This window comes from Neoarius graeffei, chromosome 28, assembly GCF_027579695.1.
Source record: "Neoarius graeffei isolate fNeoGra1 chromosome 28, fNeoGra1.pri, whole genome shotgun sequence".
NCBI lineage: Eukaryota > Metazoa > Chordata > Actinopteri > Siluriformes > Ariidae > Neoarius > Neoarius graeffei.
The window spans coordinates 15,068,660-15,087,654 of record NC_083596.1 but is presented as its reverse complement, the minus strand read 5'-3'; the positions used below and the strand labels follow the sequence as shown (position 1 = coordinate 15,087,654).

At 40.2% G+C, this 18,995-nt stretch overlaps 2 protein-coding genes across 2 annotated transcripts in view; one reads left to right on the top strand and one right to left on the bottom strand.

Moving 5' to 3' along the window:
• The window catches only part of ubb (ubiquitin B), a 32,674-nt gene extending 27,454 nt beyond the window's left edge, over positions 1-5,220 (bottom strand). The window contains 2 exon segments of the mRNA XM_060913226.1: positions 3,180-4,547; positions 5,112-5,220. Coding sequence (XP_060769209.1) covers positions 3,180-4,546 — 1,367 coding nt within the window. The 5' untranslated portion in view covers position 4,547; positions 5,112-5,220.
• A 6,889-nt stretch (positions 5,221-12,109) lies between these two features.
• On the top strand, positions 12,110-18,201 carry cenpv (centromere protein V). Its single transcript, XM_060912293.1, has 6 exons — positions 12,110-12,157; positions 12,274-12,315; positions 14,412-14,510; positions 14,671-14,740; positions 16,661-16,775; positions 17,813-18,201. Exons 2-6 carry the CDS (start codon positions 12,302-12,304, stop codon positions 17,974-17,976), a joined length of 462 nt encoding a protein of 153 aa, XP_060768276.1. The 5' UTR covers positions 12,110-12,157; positions 12,274-12,301; the 3' UTR covers positions 17,977-18,201.
• The last annotated feature ends 794 nt before the right edge of the window (positions 18,202-18,995 follow it).

Here is an 18,995-nt window from a genome sequence, read left to right as displayed (position 1 = left end):
CTCTTGCTGACATTTCCACCTCTTATTCTGGAATTCATCATTTTATAGTACCCATGTCATGGAAACACGCCTAAACTAGAACAGTCGGACGACTTTATACTCTGGTGTTGGTGGGTACACTCATGCTGATGTCTAAATTCTGCAATGAAAGCTCACATATGCAATGTTAGTTTGCATTTTTACTGGATAAGCTGGTTACGAGGAAGGCCAAAGAGGAGATACACAGATGTGGTGAGAGAGGACATCAAAGTGGCAGGTGTGGGGGTGTCGTGGCTCGGGTGGCTGGGGCGCCATACCGTAGACCCGGGGACCCGGGTTCGGTTCCGACCCGGGGTCGTTTCCCGGTCCCTCCCCGTCTCTCTCTCCCGCTCATTTCCTACCCTGTCTCTGCACTGTCCTATCCAATGGAGGTGAAAAAAGCCCCAAAAAAATCTTTAAAAAAAAAAAAGTGGCAGGTGTGGTAGAGGACGTGGAAGATGGGGAGCAACGGAGACGAAAGATCTGCTGTTGCAACCCCTAATCGGGAGCAGCCAAAAGAAGAAGAATTGGATAAACTGGTTCTTATAAGTTAAATTAATAAATTCCAGGAGACATTGAGGGGGAAAAGTTGCCCATATTTGAAGATTCTTGAGGCCAGTGCCTCAATTTGATCTTTGTGGGAAAGTCAATAAAAATAAAAGAAATAGGGTGTTTCTCCATAGTGTTGGGGTGTGAATATGGGGATTGCGTATTACTCTCAGCTGCGTTCCTCAAATGTCTGCTACACCCACTATTATATATAGCGGATACAGAGTTTAGGTAACAAATAATTTTGATGTTAACATAATTACATTTCCTGATAGAGTAGCCATATATGTTTTCAGAATAGCATAAAGTCATGAAATTTCATAAAGCTAGAAAATGTTTCATCTAATAAGTTGTACTCTGGTATTTATTATATACGTAATATTCACTTACATAATGCATTCAGTGGGCATGAAAATCACAATGTACATCACTAAAAATAAAACTCCATACACTTTGCTCAATCAAGGAAATGCTATACAGCCTATTAAGATTGTCAGCAACATCCCCGAGTCAAACTAACTCAATTTTCATCCTGTTTTAAATAAACCTGACTTGTGTTAATTCTGTATTGAAATGTCATTACTTTCGCTCCTCCAGTGCAATTCACCCCTTGAATGTCACCATTCTTTATCTTGTGCATGTATAGCAAAACTGGCAAAGTACTCGTCAATTCTGTGGAAAACAAAACATTCTTGATCGCAAATCTTTGTATACTCTATATTACTCATTATTTTTGCCATATCTGACTTATTGTGTCGAAGTCTGGGGAAACACCTACAAAACCACTCTGCAGCCGATATGTACAATACAGAAAAGAGCAATAAGGACAATAAACAAAACAGGATACAGAGATCACACAAACCCACTATTCACAAAATCTCACATGTTGAAATTTATGGATCTGGTCAAATTCAGAACAGCACAAATAATGTACAAAGCGAAAAATAATCTATTGCCAAAAAATATACAAGGAATGTTTAGTGAGAGAGGGGGGATATAATCTAAGGGGAGACCTAAATTTTAAAAAAACCAAAGGTTCGAACAAATATGAAAAACGTGCGTATCAAGCTGTGGGGTGACTTTATGGAACAGACTGGAGACAGAAATAAAACAAAGTGCAAATATAAATCTGTTTAAAAAAAAGGTACAAAAAATATTTTTAAACAAGTATAGAGAAGAGGAAGTATGTCAATGGAGGATGACAAGGGATAGAGTTGATTGTTATATTAGAACTTAGTATATGGTATGTATTTATAGGGATAGTTTATATATTCATAGGGATAGGTATGTAGTAGATATTTAGTTTTGTAATTATATAGATATTTATGAAGTATATATATTTTTTGTAATTATATATTTAGATATTTGTGAAGTGTATATATGGAATGTAGTATATATTTATATAGATATTCAGGAAGTGTATATATGGTGTGTATTATATATTTTTGTAATTATAAAGATATTCAAGAAGTGTATATATGGTATACATTTTTATAGGTGTATTAATGAAGTTTGGATTTCAGGGTAGTTAAAAAGGAGTGGGAAATTAAAGTATTGTACTTCTTCCCACTCCTTTTTTGAACAATGTGCGGTGTATCATAATGTCTTAGCTCTATGTATTTTTATTAATTTGTCACTCTTGTTTTCTTTATGTACAAATAGTTACATACATTTTTATACATGTTCAAAATAAATTCAAAGATTTGTTCATAGCTTTATTAAAATGCCCCCCCTCTTTTAGCTTAGGATCTACAGACTTGCTCCATATATCTCTCAACATGCTCATACATTGACAAAATTGAGTCAGTGTTTATCAACTATGTCACCCCTCTCCCTTTTTAATAAAAATCCACGATGCAAATCTGAAGAGCATCTTTAGCAATAGGCTTACCTGATTTAACAGAAAAGCAATTCTTGCTGACTGCTGTAGGAGTCTTGGGTGAGTGCGAGCTTGGATCCACAGCTTACAATTAAAAATATTACATCCAGAAAAACTCATCTTGAGTACATGTGTACTGTCTACTGATCTCCTTAATCATTTCTGTGCATTCATATCTGTCTTCATGGTTCTTGTGTAGGAAAGCACTTTCACCCCTGAAGCAAACATGGGTTCCAAGTTTGTAACACAGGAAGGGGTCAGCATTAAGAAATTATGAACCAACACTTGAGACACCCTGAGCTACACAATATAGATGCACTGCAAGACAGTTCTCTATCCATGCAATATGGTCCATCTTACTCTACATGTATAACTGGATGATATTTAAGACTTGCTGTTTGAGTGCAGACTTTAATTTTAAAAGGCATCTTGCTAGACTTGAGTCAACCAACTATTGATTAAAAAGGTGAAACAATTAAAGACAAGCCAGTTTTTGGTCTAACTCATTTCCCTTCACACCATATGTACAAAAATGTTTAACGCAGACAACCTAACTGCTAGATGTTACTGTATTTGCTTGAAAAAAAAACCAAACTTCAATGCATTTCAACTTATTTAATTTTTTATTTTACTGAGGTGTCTACATTTGAAGTCAATTGGTAACAAAAACAGAAGGTGCAGGATAAGACTAACTGGGATAACTTCAGGTATTTAAAGACAGACCATTTACTGCCCACCCCTCAGACGCAGCACCAGGTGGAGGGTGGACTCCTTCTGGATGTTGTAGTCAGACAAGGTGCGACCATCTTCCAGCTGCTTGCCAGCAAAGATCAGCCTCTGCTGATCTGGAGGAATGCCTTCTTTGTCTTGGATTTTGGCCTTGACATTCTCAATAGTGTCACTGGGCTCAACCTCAAGGGTGATGGTCTTGCCAGTCAGGGTCTTCACGAAGATCTGCATGCCACCCCTGAGGCGGAGCACCAGGTGGAGGGTGGATTCTTTCTGGATGTTGTAGTCGGACAGGGTGCGGCCATCTTCCAGCTGCTTGCCAGCAAAGATCAGCCTCTGCTGATCTGGAGGAATGCCTTCTTTGTCTTGGATTTTGGCCTTGACATTCTCAATGGTGTCACTGGGCTCAACCTCAAGGGTGATGGTCTTGCCAGTCAGGGTCTTCACGAAGATCTGCATGCCACCCCTGAGGCGGAGCACCAGGTGGAGGGTGGATTCTTTCTGGATGTTGTAGTCGGACAGGGTGCGGCCATCTTCCAGCTGCTTGCCAGCAAAGATCAGCCTCTGCTGATCTGGAGGAATGCCTTCTTTGTCTTGGATTTTGGCCTTGACATTCTCAATGGTGTCACTGGGCTCAACCTCAAGGGTGATTGTCTTGCCAGTCAGGGTCTTCACAAAGATCTGCATGCCACCCCTGAGGCGGAGCACCAGGTGGAGGGTGGATTCTTTCTGGATGTTGTAGTCAGACAGGGTGCGGCCATCTTCCAGCTGCTTGCCAGCAAAGATCAGCCTCTGCTGATCTGGAGGAATGCCTTCTTTGTCTTGGATTTTGGCCTTGACATTCTCAATGGTGTCACTGGGCTCAACCTCGAGGGTGATGGTCTTGCCAGTCAGGGTCTTCACAAAGATCTGCATACCACCCCTAAGGCGGAGCACCAGGTGGAGGGTGGACTCCTTCTGGATGTTGTAGTCAGACAGGGTGCGGCCATCTTCCAGCTGCTTGCCAGCAAAGATCAGCCTCTGCTGATCTGGAGGAATGCCTTCTTTGTCTTGGATTTTGGCCTTGACATTCTCAATGGTGTCACTGGGCTCAACCTCGAGGGTGATGGTCTTGCCAGTCAGGGTCTTCACAAAGATCTGCATACCACCCCTAAGGCGGAGCACCAGGTGGAGGGTGGACTCCTTCTGGATGTTGTAGTCAGACAGGGTGCGGCCATCTTCCAGCTGCTTGCCAGCAAAGATCAGCCTCTGCTGATCTGGAGGAATGCCTTCTTTGTCTTGGATTTTGGCCTTGACATTCTCAATAGTGTCACTGGGCTCAACCTCAAGGGTGATGGTCTTGCCAGTCAGGGTTTTCACAAAGATCTGCATGCTGATTAATCAAAAAGTGGAAAAAAAAAAAAACAAGTGTAACTTTAAACAAGTCCTTATTATTCAAAAAGGACTGCAGTTTGACAGTACATCAAGTAGAATTTTTACAATATTTACAAGTGATCATTAACTTAAGATGAAGGAGCAAAAAGCTTTATAAAATACCAATGTACTTGCATTTCAAAAGTAAGAATATTCACGTTAAGTCAAATAAGATTAGAACACAAAATGTTAGTTTTTCTCCTTTTTAAAATGGCCACCGTTTAACTCCCTCAGCCGCCATTTCAGAACTTCCGGGTTCTTTGTTCAAAATGAATCGACAAAAACGCACAGCGTCGAGCAAAGAAAAACCTCGCCAACATTACTAGAAAATAATTTTAAAATCTTACTTAAAGTCAAGCTTACATCATTCAAGCAAAAACGATTAAAAATTGTCATTATAGAGTTTATATCACTACCAGAACCTAGTCATACAGACTCACACATGAAAGCACCACTGTTTAAGTACACAGTTAAATAATTTCTTTACAGGGAGGAAAAAAAATGAAGAGGAGGAAAAACTTACCTTCTGGACAAAAGATTTGTTCGTAAGCTCCTGAAACACCAACCTTACAGCCAACTGTTCTGAATATAAACACAAAACACTACAGAACGCTGCGAAGCTAGTGTGTATTTATAGACACTCCGCACGCGGCGTGTCATGGACCTACTTCCTTCCGCACGTAAAACTAGTCCCTGTTTTTTCGGCAAAAATAAACAGTGACTTTTATTAGATTTGATTTATATATTTCTTTATTGGAAAAAATAAATATATATCTAAAAATTTACGTACGTTTGTTACACATAATTATTAAACTCGAACTTTTGACAATGCGGAGTAATACAATCGCTGTGAAAAGTTCGAGAATGTTCCAGACAGGCCTGCCCAATGCGGGACTTATTGCGAATGATGATTGGTTGGTGAGGCTGTTGTTTTGCAATGTCATTGGAGAATCACATGAATGGAATGTTGCTAGGGCAGAAACACCAGTTAACCAGTAACAGCCTGCTGTCAATACCAGTATGCAAATATGACGAAGGAAATAACTAGAACTGTGTGGAAATCTTTTATAAATATAAATATATCTAATTTTGAAAAAGAAAAATGAGCTTGATTGCTTTTGCAATGTAATATAGTGCTTTTAATTCATGTGTTGTATTAAAAAGGTTTGTTAATTTGCTTAAAGTTACTTAAATCTACAGTTAAAATGCCAATTATTCACAAATCTGGGCAGCATGGTGGTGTAGTGGTTAGCGCTGTCACCTCACAGCAAGAAGGTCCGGGTTCGAGCCCCGTGGCATGTTCTCCCCGTGTCCGCGTGGGTTTCCTCTGGGTGCTCCGGTTTCCCCCACAGTCCAAAGACATGCAGGTTAGGTTAATTGGTGGCTCTAAATTGACCATGAAGAAGAAACGTTTATTTGTCACATGCACACTTCAAGCACTAACCACTACACCACCGTGCCGAGTGTGAATGGTTGTTTGTCTCTGTGTCAGCCCTGGCGACTTGTCCAGGGTGTACCCCGCCTCTCGTCAGCTGGGATAGGCTCCAGCTTGCCTGTGACCCTGTAGAACAGGATAAACGGCTACAATTGATGGATGGACCTCACAGCAAGCAGGTTCTGGATTCGAACCTTGTGGTTTGAATATGCAAACGCCACCTTTTTGTGTGGAGTTTGCATATTCTCTCTGTGCATGTATGAGTTTACACTGTCCAAAGACATGCAGATTAGGTCAACCATCCATCCATCCATCCATCCATCCATCATCTGTAGCCGCTTATCCTGTACAGGGTCGCAGGCAAGCTGGAGCCTATCCCAGCTGACTATGGGCGAAAAGCGGGGTTCAAGTCGCCAGGTCATCGCAGGATTAGGTCAACTAGCTAATCTGAATTGTCCATGAGTATGAATGTGAGTGTGAATGGTTGTCTTTGTCACTATTAGCCCCGTGATAGATTGGTGACTTGCCCAGGGTGTACCCTGCCTCTTGCCCAGTGTCAGCTGGACTTTGCTCTAGCTTACACACAGTTTGCAGTGGATAAGCAGTATAGAAAACAAATGAAGATTTTGGTCGTTATTAAACCAGTGTTATTTGTGTCCTCTGTAAAAATTCACACGTCCCTCTAGACTGAACATGATACCAATTCAACACATACTAAACAAACCTGTTCTGAGATTTCTTTATTTTTCCTGGTTGCTAGTGATGAATCACTCTTTAGTCTTGAAAGCCATGAGTGTACTGTTTCACACTGAGTGGATTACATTGTAATTGTGGGCTCAGGATGGAACTCTTGTACTCAGACATCACACAGCTGATAGATAACCCTGATCACCATTTTGTCCTGATCCCAAGCAGCCATTTTGTTGCTGAGAATATACCAGAATGGTGGAGACAGTGTACCATTTTAAAAAGGAATTTCTGGATAAATACCATGGTTTGATAAATGGCCTTCAAGTAATGGTCACTGGGAAAACTTAAGTGAGCATACAATATAGGACAATTACTATACATACAGGACACTGTTATATATGTATGGAATAAAAACATGTATTCTATTCCCTTCTAATGGGTTTCATTCATTTGGTATGATCTCATCTCATCTCATTATCTCTAGCCGCTTTATCCTTCTACAGGGTCGCAGGCAAGCTGGAGCCTATCCCAGCTGACTATGGGCGAAAAGCGGGGTTCAAGTCGCCAGGTCATCGCAGGATTAGGTCAACTAGCTAATCTGAATTGTCCATGAGTATGAATGTGAGTGTGAATGGTTGTCTGTGTCACTGTTAGCCCCGTGATAGATTGGTGACTTGCCCAGGGTGTACCCTGCCTCTTGCCCAGTGTCAGCTGGACTTTGCTCTAGCTTACACACAGTTTGCAGTGGATAAGCAGTATAGAAAACAAATGAAGATTTTGGTCGTTATTAAACCAGTGTTATTTGTGTCCTCTGTAAAAATTCGCACGTCCCTCTAGACTGAACATGATACCAATTCAACACATACTAAACAAACCTGTTCTGAGATTTCTTTATTTTTCCTGGTTGCTAGTGATGAATCACTCTTTAGTCTTGAAAGCTATGAGTGTACTGTTTCACACTGAGTGGATTACATTGTAATTGTGGGCTCAGGATGGAACTCTTTTACTCAGACATCACACACAGCTGATAGATAACCCTGATCACCATTTTGTCCTGATCCCAAGCAGCCATTTTGTTGCTGAGAATATACCAGAATGGTGGAGACAGTGTACCATTTTAAAAAGGAATTTCTGGATAAATACCATGGTTTGATAAATGGCCTTCAAGTAATGGTCACTGGGAAAACTTAAGTGAGCATACAATATAGGACAATTACTATACATACAGGACACTGTTATATATGTATGGAATAAAAACATGTATTCTATTCCCTTCTAATGGGTTTCATTCATTTGGTATGATAGCATGCAATATTGTTAGCATATCGCTTATTCTGTGTGTATTATGTCACTCTACCCAATGGAGAATGAGCATTGAATATGGTTCATATATGAATATGGTGAATATTGAATATGAGCATTGAATAAGCATTTCTTTGTTCACCAGGAAACAGAAAGACACGTTGAACAGCCGAAACACTACCAAAACTTCATTAGATATTCTTCATGCATATTTACAGTACAAGAGCATACCAGCAGACATCGAAAAACTGGGAAAGAGACACGTCGGAGACGTAAAACTTCCACACTAGCGAGCGACTGTGACAATTTGTAAACAAACATGGCTGCCAGGTTTGCTTCGTTAAATACGGAATATTTTGAGAGAATTTTGAATGAGAAAGATGTGTCGACCCAAAAGGAATGAGTATGCATAATAATAATAATATTGGCTGGCTTTTTTGTGGTATATCAGATATATTCCATTCAGCAAGCATGATAATGAATTTGTCTTCGACTCGTTTAATATCATGCTAGCTGAATGGAATGTATTTGATATACCACTCATCGCCAGCCAATGTTATTCAATTATTGCATTGACATTTCACTCCCAGCTCCTAGAAACATGCCAGTAGTTTGGCGACACTATATTTCCCCTGAAAATGCTCTTCACAACTATTGGTTTCATGTTTATGTTTGTCACTGTGGCTTTTATTATTGCAATTTATATTGCAAGATCCGCCACGTCACCCTGAACTGTATCAGATATCCTTTACCTTGAACTGGGTGTTTACCTTGTGTATGTGTCTGTTCCTGGAACCAGTTCACAACCTGTTTATCAGCATTTTCCATATTTAAATCTGGATCCATGACAACAGCAAACAATAAATTCCCAGTGTACACAGACCTATGGCTAGCTAAAAATATGAATTAAAATGAAAAACTGAGAAAGCTCAGTTAATCTTTTTGGGTCACCTCTGACTGATAGTAAAGTCACTCTAGTACAGGTTCTTCTGTCTCTGCTGATATTCAGTGACCTACTTTCATATAGCTGGAACTGTATTCATGAATTTTCTTCCATAAAATGACCCGGACATTACAGATTAATCATGACTCAAAACATTTTAAATAAAAAAAAATAGAATTAAGAGGATTATTTTCTCTTTTATCTTATATAACAGAATATGCAACATGAAAGGACATGTTTCATTTATTATGGCACAGTGCCTTCCATGTCAGCAGACCTGGTCACGTGCCTTACGTCATTCTTTCGTCATCCATTCATGTTGCCAGTTTGAAAGAATTACCTCCTCTGTGGTCTAATTTAATCACAGTTAGAAACTTGGCAATGGGGCCATAGGTTGGCATATATGGATAGATAGATATAAATATACAGTGCTCTTATTTTTTCCATTTTGTAGTTATGTACATTATAAAAGCATATCTGGTGCCTTCATGTGAATATAAACTGCAGTAGGTTTGAGTCACATGTATGATGTATAAGTATTATATCTCATCTCATCTCATCTCATCTCATTATCTCTAGCCGCTTTATCCTGTTCTATAGGGTCGCAGGCAAGCTGGAGCCTATCCCAGCTGACTACGGGCGAAAGGCGGGGTACACCCTGGACAAGTCGCCAGGTCATCACAGGGCTGACACATAGACACAGACAACCATTCACACTCACATTCACACCTACGGTCAATTTAGAGTCACCAGTTAACCTAACCTGCATGTCTTTGGACTGCGGGGGAAACCGGAGCACCCGGAGGAAACCCACGCGGACACGGGGAGAACATGCAAACTCCACACAGAAAGGCCCTTGCCGGCCACGGGGCTCGAACCCAGGACCTTCTTGCTGTGAGGCGACAGCGCTAACCACTACACCACCATGCCGCCCTAAGTATTATATGCATTACATAATGTATAAATGACTTTTCACTTTAATAATATGTTGACATCAATAAATCAATTACAGTAAGTAGGCCTATACTTAATATCAGTATGAATCTAATCACAATCCATCCATCCATCCATCCATCCATCCTCTGTAGCCACTTATCCTGTTCTACAGAGTCGCAGGCAAGCTGGAGCCTGTCCCAGCTGACTATGGGCAAGAAGTGGGGTACACCCTGGATAAGTCGCCAGGGCTGACACATAGAGACAAACAACCATTCACAGTCAATTTAAAGCCATCAATTAACCTAACCTCTATGTCTTTGGACTGTGGGTGAAACCAGAGCACCTGGAGGAAACCCACACAGACAACATGCAAACTCTACAGTTTACAACTCCCTCACCAGCTACTGGGCTCGAACCCAGGACCTTCTTGCTGTGAGGCGACAGTGCTAGCCACTACACCACCGTGCCGCCTGAGTGAAAAGTTAAGAAATTAAAAATCCATAATCTTTAGCAACGACTTTATCCTGGTCAGGGTCTTGCTGAATCAAAATCTTATCTCTACAGAAATACATTCACACCTAGGGGCAATTTAGACTTGCCAGTTCATCTATCAACTATCATGTTTTTGGGAGATTGAAGGAAACTGGAGAACTTGGAGGAAACCCACATGGACACAGGGACAAATCGCAACTCCACACAGTTTGCAATCAAACCAAGGATCCTGTAACTGTGAGGTGATAATTCTACCAGCTGCACCTCAACCATACCGATAGGTTTTGATCTGTCTGTATTGAAAGAGGTTGAACTGACAAAGTATCATCGAGGAATGTAGTCCTGTGCTGCCTAGAAGATTCTGCCTCACGGATCGATCCGGACGCAAACAGACTCAGACACAGCCGTTCAAAGATGTTTCTCAGTTTATTATAGGACAAACATGAGCATATATTCACATTCAAGAGTGTGTTGTAGCTATGTGATTGGATGTTGATGATGATGTGATTGACGAAGGTAAGTTATCTATGTATGACAGGGTAACAGAAATGGGTGATGAAGTATTACATCACTGGTTTAGACTACACTACTTTATGAAAGAAGAGAGACATTATGTGCCATTACATCACCCATCAGGATCATAATGTTATGAAAAGAAGAAAGGCATTACTGGTCAAAATAACCTTCATTAAGCAGAGAGCAGAATGTGCTAGCGAAGATAAATCTCAAGGATTTATTTAGCCAAAACAAGTAGCAATTAGACCAGCCTGCACCAGTTTCAAGCATGCCAAACAAACATCTCTATCACATGCCGAATATATCTCATCTCATCTCATCTCATTATCTCTAGCCGCTTTATCCTGTTCTACAGGGTCGCAGGCAAGCTGGAGCCTATCCCAGCTGACTACGGGCAAAAGGCGGGGTACACCCTGGACAAGTCGCCAGGTCATCACAGGGCTGACACATAGACACAGACAACCATTCACACTCACACCTACGGTCAATTTAGAGTCACCAGTTAACCTAACCTGCATGTCTTTGGACTGTGGGGGAAACCGGAGCACCTGGAGGAAACCCACGCGGACACGGGGAGAACATGCAAACTCCACACAGAAAGGCCCGCGCCGGCCACGGGGCTCGAACCTGGACCTTCTTGCTGTGAGGCGACAGCGCTAACCACTACACCACCGTGCCGCCCCTGCCAAATATATTTCAAATAAATAAAAAAAATAACAAATCATAACCAAAGAAACTGAAAGAAATGTGTTTCCTTAAAAAAAGAATATATCAAATTATACAATAAGAACCTGCAAAAAATAAGACATCAAATTATGATATACTGTATAGTGAACGCTCTAAATTGACCAAAGGTGTGAATGTGAGTGTGAATGGTTGTTTGTCTCTGTGTCAGTCCTGCGATAACTTGGCGACTTGTCCAGGGTGTACCTCGCTTCTCACCCATAGTCATCTGGGATAGGCTCCAGCTTGCCTGCAACCCTGTAGAACAGGATAAGCGGCTACAGATAATGGATGGATGTATAGTGAACGCTCTAAATTGACCGTAGGTGTGAACATGAGTGTGAATGGTTGTTTGTCTCTGTGTCAGTCCTGCAATAACTTGGCGACTTGTCCAGGGTGTACCCCGCGTCTCGTCCATAGTCATCTGGGATAGGCTCCAGCTTTCCTGTGACCCTGTAGAACAGGATAAGCGGCTACAGATAATGGATGGATGGATGGATAGTGAACAGTGCAGCCTCAGTGAGGTTTAAAAGTCAGTGCATTCTGGCAACCCTGTCCAGCACTCTGCAAATGTCTCCTTAGACTTTACATAAGCCTTTTGAGAAGAAACTGAGTCCTGTGTTAACACTTTTCATCCTTCCATTACAGCTCGTGACAAAAGGAACTTAAGTGGGCAATGGAGGAGAAAAGGTAGGGTGTGTGAACAGATGGTATTTCACATGTTTTTAATCACCACTTTGGACATGTAATTTGGGGAAGAAAAGTGGAAAAGCACTTTAAGTAACTTGATTAAATATGTGCTAAATGTGAAAGTGCATCCAAAAATCAGCATGTTGTTAAAATAGCCCAGATAGTATGATTAAGTGCCCACAATCCATAAAATCACAACCCAGACACAACCCAGAATTAAAAGTAAGTTTTTCTGTAATCCTAAGGTGATACATTTGTTTACAGCCAGGGACCCCTTTAAATGTAAAATAAATTTCCTGGACCCCTCAGTACAGACTTATTTCATGAACATTACATAAAATATATAGAGAGTAATATTTTGTCTATTTATTCAAAGTAAAGAATTTTCCATCCCTGAACTTTACACAAAGAGAACAATGTTCAAGTTGATATGATTTACAGCCTCCTTGTTTATGACAGTAGGATTAAACCCAGTCGAGTCAAGTGACCAGTCATATAGACTAATATCTATAAGAACTGAGTAAGAAATATAATCACATTGATAATGGTGGGTTGTGATTTGCATTGCTGAAACGAAATTAAAAGTTCCTCACTTTAAACGCCTCATCTACCTTCCATTCCTCACGTCTAAGAGATCACATAATGCATGAATACTTTTGACCATAAAATGCATCTTCTCACATAGCCATAGGTAACATTTACTATCCATTGTTCTTGTATATATCAATATATATGCCAATGTATCTGTATATAGGCTCCACGTACACACTTTCAGAAATAAAGGTATCAAATCATTAGTGTTGGAGTACTTGAGATTGGTCTTGGTATCGGGACTGGTCTCAAGACCATTTTTTGAAGATCTTGGTCTCGTCTCAGAATCCACCACATTTTTACTCGGTCTTGGACATGGAAGATTTTGTTTCAAGACTGGTCAAGACCACAAGTGTGGAGATTTCACTAAACTGCCGTTACAATTATCTGATTTATTTGTTAACATTGTTATTGTGATTGGATGAAAAGCTTCCTGCTTCAGAGGCAATCAATAACGTGACTCATTGCTCATCTCATCTCATCATCTCTAGCTGCTTTATCATGTTCTACAGGGTCGCAGGCAAGCTGGAGCCTAACCCAGCTGACTACGGGTGAAAGGCGGGGTACACCCTGGACAAGTCGCCAGGTCATCACAGGGCTGACACATAGACACAGACAACCATTCACACCTACGGTCAATTTAGAGTCACCAGTTAACCTAACCTGCATGTCTTTGGACTGTGGGGGAAACCGGAGCACCCGGAGGAAACCCACATGGACACGGGGAGAACATGCAAACTCCGCACAGAAAGGCCCTCGCCGGCCACAGGGCTCGAACCCGGACCTTCTTGCTGTGAGGTGACAGCGCTAACCACTACACCACCGTGCCACCCCGACTCATTGCTAATCTGAAATTTTCATTACTGTTACCAGCCGTCACCCCTCCCCACCCCCCTTCACACCCACTAGTCTGGTCCTGGTCTTGACTCGGTCTCGCCCTACTTCGTTCTTAGTCTTGACTTTGTCTCAGTCCCTCCAAGTCTTGGTCTTGTCTTGGTCTCAAAACACTTTGGTCTTGGTCATTACTTGGTCTCAGTTTAGGTGGTCTTGACTACGATATTACAAATCATACCTTTCTTTATCCCTGGAGTGTTATCTTTTGTACCTTTAGAATGTATAGTTTTCCTGAAAATATGAATATCACGTATCTATAAGAAATATAGAAATGTACACACTAGGTACACATCAGGCACCACCCCAGTGACAGCTTTACTTCTGAGAGAGTTTACACAGAATAACATTATGTACAATTGACTGTGTAGACATCAGTGTTTGTGTTCTGCCCAATAATTTGATCATGCTTAATAATTCCAGACCCAGGCAACCTCTACGACTATAAATACACAGAGTAGCTATTTGTAGCTAACGTGCTCTCCAATTGCACTGTATCTATCTATTCTTAGGGCCTGTTTGAAATTCAGGGTCATGTGAAATGGATGTGTTGTAATGCGTTACTGGAACTCAATGCCTTGTACCACACATGACCTCTGAATCATCTTTCCCAGGAAAGCAGAGGGTCTGGTGAGGCACACAGGTGGCTGCCATTGCGGTGCTATCCGGTTTGAGGTGTGGAATGCTGTGGATTTGCACATATTTGATTGCAAGTATGGGCTTTTGTAAAGGTCAAGTGGTGCAAATGAATTACACATTCCCACTAAAGCTGGGAAAAGTGTGCTATCACTTTTTCTTTTGTCCTGTAAGTTTCCTTTTCTCATTCATTTGCACATAAACAGCTGTTGAATAATGATGCCTCTTTGTGTTCAGTTGCAGCATTTGTACCAAGAAGCAGAACCGGCATTTTATTGTTCCCAAGGCTCATTTTACATTGCTTCAGGTATGAGTCCAACTCAGTTCATAGACATGTAAAAGTTAGGAATTAGTCATGGAACATATGTACATATTTGTGCAATTCTAAAATAATATGTTTTTGACCAAGTAACATTCACTTTACAAGGAATTTCAGTTTGCAGTTACTTACACTGATATGCACACTGTGACAAATAAAATTGAGAAAGGGAAAAGAAATGTAAATATATTGTGCAGGTTTTACATGTATAGATTTTTTTTAGAGTTTGGACAGAATGGGCAGGATAGCAAATATAATATTTTCACATTACAGTATAAATAGGATATATTGTGGTATAATTATCATAATATATGCTGGTACATATTTTATTGCTGTTAATTATAATATTATTATATTTTATTATGTAAGTTTAACAGTTGGACTGGAGAGATTGCCATAAATTCAGATTTCTTGGATTTAATGTTTGTCTAAATGTAATCCATGTTGGAAGTGAAGTAAATAAATGTAGATTGCTGTTAATACTGTGTGTGTGTGTGTGTGTGTGTGTGTGTGTGTGTGTGTGTGTGTTACAATCTTTTGTTGTAGTCTGATACTTTTTTTAGAAGTTTCTAGACATGTTAAAGTGGTGCTTGAAAGTTTTTGAACCCTTTAGAATTTTCTATATTTCTGCATAAATATGACCTAAAACATCATCAGATTTTCACACAAGTCCTAAAAGTAGATAAAGAGAACCCAGTTAAACAAATGAGACAAAAATATTAACATCAGGGTGCCCACTCACACCTGATTGTCATCCCATTGATTGAAAACACCTGACTCTAATTTCACCTTCAAATTAACTGCTAATCCTAGAGGTTCACATACTTTTGCCACTCACAGATATGTAATATTGGATCATTTTCCTCAATAAATAAATGACCAAGTCTAATATTTTTGTCTCATTTGTTTAACTGGGTTCTCTTTATCTACTTTTAGGACTTGTGTGAAAATCTGATGATGTTTTAGGTCATACTTATGCAGAAATATAGAAAATTCTAAAGGGTTCACAAACTTTCAAGCACCACTGTATGTAATTGTTGCGAAGTAGTTAGAATTGAGAAACTTCTAGAATGTGTGAGAATGGAAGTGCCTGTGGGCGGAGCCATAACACTGTCCAAAAGCAGTAGGAAAGCAGGTGGAGTAATAAATTGGATTGGATTATGTTGTTTTATAGCTATTTGTCAGTTGTGGTTGGAAGCATGCCCGTGTGTGTTTTTTCCTTCCAAAGAAAGTAGACACCTCACTTGCCTGCCAAAAAGGGGCATTTATTTTCTGCACGGAGGGTCCATGACTATATATAGTTTTTTTTTCAGGCTCTTTCATATTTAGTGGCCTCTGCAATTGGCATGGAATAAACCAAAATGGTCTGAAATGGGGTTACATCCCTAGTCACGATTCAGAGTTTGACCTACTAGAGGGTACCAAACACCATCAAAGTCGTCAAAATAAGAAAAGAATCAAGTGCAAAAGATTATTACTACCATGTTGACTAACAAAATAAAGGCAACTCTGTCTTTGAAAAGTCCTTGATTCGCTAATCTACAGATAAATCTGGCATTGCAGCATTTAACGCATGACCAGGGATACTGTGTCAAAAGCCATTATGTATTTTTTTCTGTTAAAACTTTCAGGTGAAATGTTTCTAACTGCGTGTGTTTTATAAAAAACAACAACGCTATTGTATAACATTAGTTAAATGTATACTGATCCACAATATATACAGTACATTCATACAAAAAAAGAGCAATAATGATATCGGTCCATAAACAGTCAGCAGTAGCTGGAGGTTTCGAGAACATACTTGAACTATAATGTTTGTGATTATACCTGTGTCACCAAATTATTGTTGAACAGATATTTTTCATTCACTGAGGAAAAACTTTATTGACTGGTTGACTCATGTTTCAGGGCTCGGAGAACATAACCACGTACACATTCAATACACACACAGCCAAGCACATGTTTTGCAAGATATGTGGTGTGCAAAGTTTCTACATCCCCAGATCGAATCCTGACGGCTTTGGTAGGTCACAGAACACAACACCACACACTCAGACATGCACTTGTTTCCGAATTAGGAAAATAATATGGGTGTCAGTAGAGACGGGACAACACTTAAGCACATGATTACAGCATATCAAAATGTATGACTCAGATATTCAAAGCACAGAACAACACACAGCTTATTAACGAGAAAAGCACAAACTCCTCCGACCTGAAAACTTGCCTCTGGAGACTTTTAGAAAGTGCTGACATTGGAAACTTTCCGTAAATGTTAAATAAATTGTTACATAACAGTACGATTTTAATCCAGTTATTGCTAATCTCAGTGTCTGCTGTGGTACAAATTGTAATATTGTGAACTGTGATGAAAGATTAGGCAGTTATTGAGATATGACCTTAACGCAAACATATTCTTGGTTTGCAAGCAGATTTGCTCATGGACAATCGTTGTGTTGAATCATTAGATTACACTACCGTTCAAAAGTTTGGGGTCACTTTGAAATGTCCTTATTTTTGAAAGAAAAGCACTGTTCTTTTCAATGAAGATCACTTTAAACTAATCAGAAATCCACTCTATACATTGCTAATGTGGTAAATGACTATTCTAGCTGCAAATGTCTGGTTTTTGGTGCAATATCTCCATAGGTGTATAGAGGCCCATTTCCAGCAACTATCACTCCAGTGTTCTAATGGTACAATGTGTTTGCTCATTGCCTCAGAAGGCTAATGGATGATTAGAAAACCCTTGTACAATCATGTTAGCACAGCTGAAAACAGTTGAGCTCTTTAGAGAAGCTATAAAACTGACCTTCCTTTGAGCAGATTGAGTTTCTGGAGCATCACATTAATTCGTGGGGTCGATTAAATGGCCAGAAAAATGTCTTGACTATATTTTCTATTCATTTTACAACTTATGGTGGTAAATAAAAGTGTGACTTTTCACGGAAAACACAAAATTGTCTGGGTGACCCCAAACTTTTGAACGGTAGTGTATGTGACGTCTATAAGGGGCAATATACTTGTGTAGACGTATTACATGTCATGTTTTAATTCTAGGTGTGGCTCCACATTGCCTGGATCCTGGAACTGTAAAGAGTGTGAAGGTTGAACGGTTCTGTGGCGAGAACTGGGAGGAGAGCATGCAGAAACACAACACTATCAGGAGTATGTCCAAGTCTACAGAAGAAGACAAATGTGACCTTAAAAAAAAGAATTATTAATTTTGTTTGGGTTAAATTATAAACCATAGGCTATACTAGTTACCTATAAAACAATGTTTCTGAAAGCAGAGCCACATGAGATTAATTATGAAGCCCTCTCTGAGTTAACACAGCTGCAATACAGAACCTCGGTTTGAAATCACCTGTTATTGTGGTATTACTCTCATGTTCTGTATTATTATACATACAGGACACTTTTTCGATGGAATAAAAACATGTATTCTATTCTCTTCTAGTGGTTTTCATTTATTTGGTTTGATAGCATGCAATATTGTTAGCATATCGCTTATCCAACATGTATTACGTCACTCTACCCAATGGAGAACAGGGGTTGAATATGGTTTACGATATTGCATGGCTGTCAAGACAACATAATGCCACACATCCGAGATGTAAAGCTCCCACACTCACAAGCGACTGTGACAATTTGTAAACAGTGGAGATCCTAGAGTGATTTACTCCCCAGGCGAAACCCCCTGCTGGCGCCCCCCCGGGCCTTCTTGTTGTTTTTTTTTTGGGGGGGGGGTTGGGACCTTTTTTTTTTGGGGACCGTTTTTTTTTTTTGCGCACGTTGGGCTCTGTATTAGCCAACAGAACATGGTCATTTAAACATTTCTCGTCGTGTGTTGTACGTCGCGGACACAGCCCGTTATAAATTTGCTGTTACCAGAATGGCAATGATCAAGTTGTAATGTATTACTTAAGACTCTGTGTAATGTCATAGTAGTGTAGTACTATGGTAGTAAAGTCTTTTTGATGACCAGTACAACGTTCCGCTGGCGGGATTGTGCATATTATGGGGCTACGACAAGTTAGGTACACACACACACTGATGACGTCACCTGCGCAACTTTGGTATTGGGCTTCCCCATCCAAAATGTCCCCCCCCCCGCCCGTCTTGGTTTTTTTTTTTTTTCTGGGTTTTTTTGGGGGGGACCTTTTTTTTGGGGGGACCGTTTTTTTTTTTTTCACGCCCGCGCTCGTGCCGCCCCAAACAATCATGATTTATCAGCAATAGC